General features: G+C 38.1%; 1 protein-coding gene across 1 annotated transcript; it reads right to left on the reverse strand.

The window, feature by feature from the left end:
* Positions 1 to 443: 443 nt before the first annotated feature.
* Positions 444 to 8,694, reverse strand: LOC112073068 (cytochrome c oxidase subunit 4 isoform 1, mitochondrial-like). The gene is made up of 5 exons (XM_024140436.2): positions 8,632 to 8,694; positions 4,900 to 4,976; positions 4,361 to 4,525; positions 1,932 to 2,063; positions 444 to 758 (listed from the first exon to the last, which is right to left on the reverse strand). Exons 2-5 carry the CDS (start codon positions 4,973 to 4,975, stop codon positions 622 to 624), a joined length of 510 nt encoding a protein of 169 aa, XP_023996204.1. The 5' UTR covers position 4,976; positions 8,632 to 8,694; the 3' UTR covers positions 444 to 621.
* Positions 8,695 to 10,357: the final 1,663 nt, after the last annotated feature.

Below are 10,357 nucleotides of genomic sequence, written 5' to 3' on the forward strand. Positions count from 1 at the left end.
AGCCCATTCCGCGCGGGTTTCGTGACATTAGACTTGTTAAGGATTATCATTAATTCATCCAGTACTACTTATTTGTACTATGTCCTAAATAAATGCATTTTAAGTATTGGAATTATCGAATAGCCTATGCTTTTTAATTCCTGTAAACCCACACATGCCTGCCATAGTCTAATCCAGGACTACAGCGTGGATTCCTTAAAAATGGCAACTAAAAACATGGCACTAGTACGATATTCACACAATTAGATAAGAGGCAAGAAAAGTCTTGCCAGGTTTCAAAATAGGGTGAATCCATGGATGCTGATATATCACACCTATGCTCTGTTTATGATGTTCCTTGTACTAGTAAGCCCTACACATATAATTGACATGTAGGGCCTACTCCTCCAGTGGCATTTAACCATCCACAACATGGTAGATATAACAGCAAAGGGGAGACATACTATTGGGTAAACATAGGAACTTTATTTTGCTCTATAATACATGATAACCTTAAGAGGAAGATACCTTCCAAAACGTACTGACTGAGGTAATGTGGACAATAGATAACAGACAAGTAATTGGTATGTTTGTACGTTTGTTGGTGACATGGTATGTAATGTGGTCCACTGGATGGTTGGTTTACTTCTTCCATTCCTTGTTCTCATAGTCCCATTTGGCTGAGAAGCCCTCCACGGGGTTGATCCTCATGTCCAGCATCCTCTGCACCTCCTTCTCTTTCCATTCTGACTCAAAGGTGGGGGGGACAGGTCCGTACACTGCAGCGAGACAGACAGCTTGTTAGGCTCTGCCTCAAAGTTCACCAATGAACATATATTCTTTAATAGTCTGTATTGAACATTTATCTACCAAGGTAATCATTATTGAGAACATTGTTTCACAATAACAACCTGGTTGTTTGTCAGTTATAACAATTATGGTTGATGCAATACAATGGCAGAGAAGACAGGCAACCCATTTATTTGAAGGGGCACTGATGGCCAAATTGAATATTTGAATTATGTCATAAATAACATCTTGTATATCTATCTCATTGAGAAAGAATGCTGACTTATGGCTTTTAACAGGTGGGTGGAAAAGTCATGAACATCAACGTATACCCAACAAAAATATAAACGCAGCATGTAAAGTTTTGGTTCCATGTTTCATGAGCTAAAATAAAATATCCCAGAAATGTTCCACAAAAAGCTTATTTTGCTCAAATGTTGTGCACAAATTTGTTAACAGCCCTATTAGTGAGTATTTCTCCTTTGTCAAGATCATCCCTCCACCTGACAGGTGTGGCATATCAAGAAGCTGATCAAAGAGCATGATCATTAAACAGGTGCACCTTGTGCTGGGGGACAATAAAAGGCCACTAAAATGTGCAGTTGTGTCACACAACATAATGTCTCAAGTTGAGGGAGCGTGCAATTGGCATGCTGACTGCAGGAAGGACCACCAGAGCCGTTGCTAGAGAATTGAATGTTCATTTCTCCACCATAAGCTGCCTCCAACGTTGTTTCAGAGAATTTGTCAGTACGTCCAAACGGCCTCACAACCACAGCCCATGTGTTACCACGCCAGCCCAGGACCTTCACATCCGGCTTCTTCACCTGCAGGATCGTCTGAGGGTGGGTGGGGGATGCTGAGGAGTATTTCTGTCTGGAATAAAGCTCTTTTCTGGGGAAAAACTAATTCTGATTGGCTGGGCCTGGGTCCCCGGTAAGTGGGCCTATGCCCTCCAATGCCCACCCCCCTACCCAGTCATGTGAAATCCATAGATTAGGGCTTAAATTATTTATTTCAATTGACTGATTTCCTTATTTGAACTGTAAATCTTTTAAATTGTTGCATGTTGCGTTGATATTTTTTCAGGATATTACAACTGAATGATCACAGACTCCATCCACAATAAATGTTCCCATTCCTTTTCTTATTAGAAGACATACCAAACTTCCTCTGCCATAGGACAACCAGTCCTGTCATGCCAATAAAGAAGAACATTCCTGCGATAACTGATTTCCACTCCTTTGTGCCCTCGTTCATCTCTGCGAAGCTCTGCTTGAAGCTAATACGGTACACTGTTGGTAAAGAGAAAATGCAAGGCCTTGGTTAGATAACAATTTCACACATCCTAACGGGTAGGGATGTGCATCTCTCCTTACATGCACGATTCAATATGCATCTAGATATATGGGCTCCGATACAGGAACAATATTTTTAGTTTGAAACGATTTGACGCGATTCAATTTAATTAGTGGAATGAATCAATGCGATTAACAATGATGGCATAAACACATTAATTTTCCATTCTAAATGAATATCTGATAGTGATGGCGCTCAGGAGCTGAGTTGGATCTGACTGAGCTGACTTCTCTGAGCTGAGTGAACGAACCATGGCTTGTCGTTGCTGTATGATAGAGAAGTATTTCTGCCGTGTGTGTAATGTAACGTGTGAGTTGATCCATAGGGCAGACTGAGCATCTACCACTATCAGATTAGGGGGGGAAATTTATGTTTTGTCCCCACACTGCTATAACTTGTCATATACCAGATACATTGAGCTAGTAAAATGTATATATTTATCTTAAGAAATTAGCTTTGACATACATAGCCAATTAATATAACACAGCTTTGGATTTCACCTGCCTCAAAAGTGAAAGGTTTTGACCGTTTGGAACCAGAGGTGATCTATTCTCCCGTTCTGACCAGTGCGGCTGGCGAAAATGATTGCGGTCCTTGTTATGAAATTACACCTTTATCCTGTTCATGTAAAAATGACCAAATCCAAACAGAACTAACAAAAATATTTTGTACGGTGAACCTGGCAATCGAAAAAACCCAAATCAGCAGTTAGATGTGCAATCAGCAAGATGTGAGTTATGTCCACTCCGGTAGCCCACAGAGCTCCACCAGTAAATGTATTTTCTACAGCGCATTTGGTAACACAAATCAGGTTTCCATCCAACCTTTAAATGCAAGTAAAGTACCTGTTGGAACCCAAAGAAGTGTATGCCATGCCCGATGGAAAATTTGTCGGTAAACTTTCCAAATGTCAACAAAACACGCTAGACAAGGTGGGATCCTTTAGTGTCTGTAAATTAATTATGCTTGAAATGTCGGTGGAAACGCCTTAATGAGCAAATATTGATATAATAACCACTTGGAGTCACGCAATGACGTGTGATCCTCCCACATTAGGAAAACATGCAGTTTATTAGGATACAGATGAAATATGTTCTGATGAACTTCACAGGGTGTTTAATGTGCAGGTGATGAGCTTGATGCTCCTTTCCAATAAATAGAGGGTCTTATTCTGGTGACATGATCGTTGACGCTTGGCTGCCGTGACAAAAATAATCTCTCTTTTGTCCATAATAATCTAATGTAGGCTATACCCACACTGTGTCTGTGACCTGATGGCTACAGCGCACGTGCCAATACTAGAGTGGGCACACGTGCTATATAACGCACATTTTTTTGTGAGAAAACCATCAGTAGAGCTGAAAATGCGGTGGAAACCCACTTAACTTGTATTTTCTATTCGATACATGGGAATTGAACCGCCTTTTATCCTCAACAAGTCAATTTAATGAAAAAATTTAAGAAAATGTGCATATTGTTTTTATGCAGATTTGAGAATATTCACATGAAAATCTGTCACCAATTGGACGGAAGCCTAGCTAAATGACCCAGCAAATGACATCGGTTGTCCCTCAATTAATAAAACCTATTTAATAATGGCGAAAGCCACTTTAAAAACATCTTAATGCTGAAGGTGCTGTGCAGATGTTGCCTACAAATATTAGAACAGGGATAGGGTAGCCCTACCTCTCGTTGGCGCAAGCAGCTGCGTCTCCCGCACTGCGTACATAGTTATCTGACTTGTAGATCAATATCACATGCAAATACATGCACAAACGTTTGATAGGCTGAAGGAGAGGACGCATCAATTCAAACAGATGAGGTATTTTCAGAATAAGGCAACAAAAAAAATAGCATAATAAACGTTAGTGAACCGGCGATTCGTAACATTTTCATTGGTTTTCTTACCGATGCATGCTACATATGGATCGGCTTGGGCTCCCACGGACAGATGCACTCACATCTTAAACATTTGAACCAGGGACCGACGCGTATCGGTGAATCGTGTAACTCTGTGTTGTTGTCTGTGTCACACTGCTTTGCTTTATCTTGGCCAGGTCGCAGTTGCAAATGAGAACTTGTTCTCAACTAGCCTACCTGGTTAAATTAAGGTTAAATAAAAAATATCCCTACTAACAGAACAGATAGGCAAACAATACTTCTGTCTTGTTTTGAGTAAGCAACAAAACTGACAAATGTCAAGTATTCAACAACAAAGGTGAAAACCACTTACATGCAATCTTCTCCTCATTGGAGAGTGTGGCCCAGGAGCCCTTCTCCTTCTCCTTTAAGGACTTCTGCACTGCACTCAGCTCTGTCACAAACTGGACGTCTGGGAGGGGGTTCTCCCGCCTGTCAAAGTAGGCTGGGAGAGCGTAGTCGTCTACCTTGGCAACACCTGCAGGAAACTCACCATGTTACTACATAGGACTGACACACACAACCAATAAATACATGTATTCAAACCTGCATGGGACCTGCTTAGAAAATATGTGCATACGCAAATACATACTGTGTTGTGTGCCTTTGGGAGCCGCATAACTGCTTTTTCAGTCTACCTAAAAAACTTAAATATCTTATTCTACAATAAGCTGGTATTGTCTGATTACTGTACATCTCCAAACCATGCTGGTGGTGGTGTATTTTATCCATTGTTTACATTTGTTTGTGTGCCAACTTTTTAGTGGTAGGTACAATTTACAGAGGATGGTTTTAAAGGTCCATACCATGAAGGTCAAGTATGTGGTGTGTACTGCCAACATAGTCACTCACCATGTCCCCCACGTACACAGATTGATGTGGAAATGGCACGTTTGCCAACAAGGCTAAGGGCTCTGGTGGCCAGCATTCTGAAAGAAAATAACATGTATGAGAAAACCCTTGATGAAAAATGAATATAGCTAGCTACTACTGTAACAAAACATTACTGACCAACGAATTACAAAGAAGTTATTCTGATGACATGAAACTATAGCCTAGAGGCTAGCCATTAGGTCTCTGTAAAATAGTGTGGTTAGTTTTATTCTTAGTCAATTCAATTTATAGAAAAATAGCAACTGTTCAACAATAATTTATGAAACTGCACGCATCCCTAATCTGACATTTAGCAACTAGTTATGGTCACTGCTCAAGCACACATAACTAGCAACCAGTTTTTGTAACAAATACAATCTAATTAACAGAACTGTCAAAAAAGAGGAAAAACTAGTTAGCTACGTTAACCTAGATAAAGTTACCCAGCTAAAATGTCTATGCAAAAAAATTGCCTAGCAAACTAAATATAGCTAGCCATCTTTCGATTTAGCCATCCATCTGCAAAGGACATTTCAAGCTTACATTAACCATACGTTTCAATGGTAACAGACAGGCTAATAGATAGCTAGCTAACGTCTATGTTGAAAATATTAAGTTATATTCAAACTAGGCTAACGTAAGCTGAACTAGTACCTGGGCTTGTGGAGGGGATGAATATGATGAGATTTCCTCCGACACCCAGGATCCTTCAGTTCAAAGTCCCATTAGCCAGCTCTGCAAACTTGAATTATGTCAAAATGCGTTCTGGACTCATCAAAATATGTAGTTTCGCAGAACTACTATTGTTATTACTGATGTTATGCATGGCACGCACTTCCAAAAAAGGTCAACAAAAACAGTTATTTTACTTTGACCTTATTTGGAAGTACAAACCATGCGTAACGACAGTAATGACGATAGTTGCTCTATGAAACTCCATATATTGTTGAGTACTGAACGTTTTGACATAACATTTGCAGAACTGGCTAATGGGACTTTGAATTGAAGGATCTGATCGTCTCAAGCCCAGGTACTGGTTCAAACCAATGACGTATATAAACCCTGGATTGCTGATTCTATGGCTGCAGTCCAAACACTTAAAATCAAAAGTATTTATAAAGCCCTTTTTACATCAGCCGATGTCAAAGTGCTATACAGAAACCAAGCTTAAAACCCCAAACAGCAAGCAACGCAGATGTAAAAGACACACACTATCCCCTCAAATATTAAGTGGAGACTTCTGATGATGTCTGACAAGTATACACTTGCAGGGCAAGGAATGATTTTTAAATCGACCACCTTTGCCCGGATATGGTCACTCGTTCATCCTGCGATGATTGTGTTTTCAGCCACCGGTAGCTTGTGGGTGCTTTATATGCAGTACAGTCAATTATGAGTGCATGTCTACTTATGTTAACTATATAAGTACTCATATACGCCTACTGTATGATAGCTAGCAAATCAATTAGCTAACTAACATTAGCCTGCCTAGCTGGAACTTCTGAAGGAAAATGTTTTATTTCGACAATTTCCAAATGCTAACCAAACAAAAACATTAACTTTTATGGACATACTTTTATGGACATACATACACTTATTATTCTAACAGCTTTTTTGTTAGTAGAGTATTTAATTGTCTTAAAATACAGTTCAATTTATTTTTGTAAGGTAATAAAATGTGGTGTTTTGTTTGTAAATTTACATTTGTGAATATGAAACTTGGCCAAAAGAATAATGAAATGAATTACATAAAAATGTTTCAGCTTATTTCTATCGTATGTAAAGAATCCAAGCAGTACATCTCTCCACAATAGTGTAAGATCTTCATAAATGTGTTCAATTATAAATCTACTTATGTCTTGCCACAGTTTTCTTACATGAATACAATGCCAAAAAAATATGCAACACTGTTTCTGGGTGGTCATTACAAAAGGAACAATTTGAGTTGATGTTTTCCTTAAAGTTTCACTGGAACTTTATATTATAATTGCAAACCAACATGAAGTTAAGGCTACCAAAAGAAGAGAAGACATGATGAGGAATAAAATTCCACATAGAACCTTTTAGGAAATGTTTTATCCAATTGATCTTAAAAGTCTTATTTAAGGTAGTAAAGTCAAGAAAATTCAGCCCACCACTCTCATAAGTGTTCATTACAACAGTTTTCCTAATTTAATGGGTACGGTTTCTCCACAGAAAGTTGAAAAGCATCTGGTCTATCTCCTTGCTTATTTTACCGTCAAGATAGAGCGTCATATGTTAGTCTAGAGATACCTTCAGCCTTGGTTATTAGGACTCTTCATTTTAAAGATAAGTCCCTCTGTAGCCATTGATTTATCTTCTTCTGTTTTTTTTTAAATAAAAGGGTTAAAATTTAGTAAGCCTCTAGACTTCGGATCCTTTGTCATGGTTATGCCTAAATATGTAAGTTCTTCTTTTACTGGAATACCATAATATGAAGGTGTCACACAATCTGACAGCCATGAGTTCAGATTTATTAATGTTAAGATATAGACCAGACGCTTTGGAAAAGGATTGTATCACATATGGGAATTTGGTTAGCGTCTTTCAGAAAAAGTGTACTATTGTCAGCCAGCTGGCTTATAATAATTTATTTACCAGCTTTGGAAATACCTTGTACAGGACTATTATTTAAAGAATTTGTATGAAGTTGGGTGATTAATAAAAACAGGTACGGCGAGATAAGACAACCTTTCCTAATTTCTCTCTAACTCAAATCTAGGTGAGGTGCCATATTTCAATTTGATAGAGCTGTTACCATTTGTATAGTCTTAATAGCCTTACAGAAAAACAATCCCCATTTACAAATCATTCCTTTCTCACCCTGCAAGTGTATACTCGTCAGACGTCATGTTAAGTCATCGAAAGTGTCCACTTAATATATGAGGGCTGAGGGGATAGTGTGCCTTTTAAGTGTTTGGACTGCAGCCTATGTATTGGTCATTGAGAGACCAAAATGTTATGTATTTAAGTATATTTGTTGTTGGACAGTAACACTAGTACTAAACAAATATAATATTAGGAAATTGTTTGCTTCGCTCTCAATGTAAAAGTATGCATGAAGGTGTCTAATAGAATTAACGTGTCAAAAACGAATGGCGAAATTAATAAATGGATTTCTATTGCTTCCTAAATCTGTTTTACAATTGAGGAGTACCAAGATGACTACGCAGTGATCTCAATACAGCGCCCCGTAAGGCATCCAGGGTTTATACACATCATTGGTTCAAACGTTAGTAGTTAGAAGGCTCACACTCAAGCTGATGATGTTAATCATCGCTAACTGGCACAAGGTCAAATACATAGCAGACATCCAACATGTTATTCCTTGTGTAATATTCCTGCTCCGGTCTAAACTCCACAGTAACATTACAAATGACTATGAGGAGGAATACCCACAAAACATTATACTACATACAGGAAAAGGGCACCTTAACTAACGTTAGCTAGGATGCTAGCTAGCCTAGCCAACCATTGCATATTTGCCCCTTGTCTTGTCTGCCTCTTTTCAATGTCAATGTCAATCTCTTCACTCGGCTCGTTCGGAAACATTGACAAATCCATTTCTGATTACACAGTAGACATGTAGCATGTTTATCTTCATTAAAAAATATACAGTATATAATATGTTCTATGATAGCTGTATATCAGACGTCTAATAATTTAGAAAATTCACCCGACATCTCTTACTTTTTCTCCTTTCGCCGGCGCTCCAAAAACCATAAAGGAAGTGTGATTAACCGGAAATACGTAGCTGGTGAGGGAAACTGTGGTAGGTCAAATGTAGTCACACTATTATATACATATTAAAATAGGTTTGTAAAATAATGTGAGTGGTGATTCATTTAGCTGTGCAATTGAATTCTAACTTTTACGACATTAATGTAGCGAAACTAGTGTTCATTCGCTACCATGTTGCGCAGCATTGGCATTCTTCCTGTCACGCGATGTGCCCTGAGATGAACCAAAATGGTGTTTGTGGCCTGCCATACCGTGTGGGATTCAACCCGGGTGTGTGCTACCTTCGTCCCGCTAGCAAGAATAAGCAAGACCTAGCAAGAACAAGGCCGTGACCTCGGTGATTTTACTTTAAAATAAAAGTTTCGCAATGAAGATGGTGAAAAATTAAACAAATGGTCGAAATTCGTAACATTTTATGAGGAAATGTTAGCAGACTTAGAATGTTGTGAAAAAGCAATACAGTTAATCGCCATTATAGCACAAATAATATTATAGCATTGACATTATTGTTAACAGCATTCAAATTAATTTTATTTAACTAGGCAAGTCAGTTAAGAACAAATTCTTATTTACAATGACGGCCTACCAAAATACAAAAGGCCTCCTGCTGGTCACGGGTGCTGGGATTAAAAATAAATTAAATAAAAAAATATAGGACAAAACACACGTCACGAGAAGACAGACAACAAAACACTACATAAAGAGAGACCTAAGACAACAACATAGCATGGTAGCAACACAACATGACAAAAACATGGTAGCAACACAACATGGCAGCAGCACAACATAGGTAGCAGCACAAAACAGGGTACAAACATTATTGGGCACTGACAACAGCACAAGGGGCAAGAAGGTAGAGACAACAATACATCACTTAAAGCAGCCACCACTGTCAGTAAGAGTGTCCATGACTGAGTCTTTGAATGAAGAGATTGTGACAAAACTAATGATGACTAAATAGTTATGGTAAGAACAGTAATAAATAACAAAACATGATTTATAATGCTACTATTAATACTAATAGTAATAATAATATTATAATAATCAACTTTCAAAAACACTTGTAAATACCATTCTTAATTAACCCATTCATATTGAACACTGTTCAGTACGTTTTTCTTTTTGCACAGTAGTACACAATCCATTCTACTTAGGAGCACTCAAAATTTCCAAATCCATAGAGTTTACGCCCAGAGGAGTGTCGCTGCTCATTTGGTGGGCCTTATAGGGTGGCCCATCAATTTAAATAAAACAGATTTTTCATATTGGACATTGGATTTAAATTGATGGGCCACTCTTTAAAGTCCACCAAATCAGCAGTGATGCTCCTCTGGGTGTAAACTCTGTGGATTTGGAAACTAGAAGAGTAGAGTGGAACCCCCTTTTACTGTGACACAACGTACAGATACTTTTATAATGTGCAATAAATGAGTACTCACACAAAAAAACATTGACGACCATTTAGGCGTTAAAAAATAAACATCAACAAATAAATGACATGTCTTATATAATTACTTTTAATTATTCTTTGTATGATAAGTAGTATACAATGTATCGATAATTGTGCACATTTTCCATAGTTATTCATTTACAAAGTATACAGGGCTGGATTTTTATTCTGAAGTATTCCAAAAATTGGTGACCCGGAAGTACTTAGTTATTCTTGCCTGTTTCA

This window comes from Salvelinus sp. IW2-2015, unplaced genomic scaffold (assembly GCF_002910315.2).
Source record: "Salvelinus sp. IW2-2015 unplaced genomic scaffold, ASM291031v2 Un_scaffold2137, whole genome shotgun sequence".
NCBI lineage: Eukaryota > Metazoa > Chordata > Actinopteri > Salmoniformes > Salmonidae > Salvelinus > Salvelinus sp. IW2-2015.

Coding starts and splice junctions, on each gene's coding strand:
- LOC112073068 (XM_024140436.2), bottom strand. CDS start 4,975: ATGCTGGCCACCAGAGCCCTTAGCCTTGTTGGCAAACGTGCCATTTCC. Junction 2,064..4,360: donor CAATGAGGAGAAGATTGCAT/GTAAGTGGTTTT, acceptor CTTTACCAACAG/TGTACCGTATTAGCTTCAAG. Junction 759..1,931: donor CCTATGGCAGAGGAAGTTTG/GTATGTCTTCTA, acceptor GTCTCGCTGCAG/TGTACGGACCTGTCCCCCCC.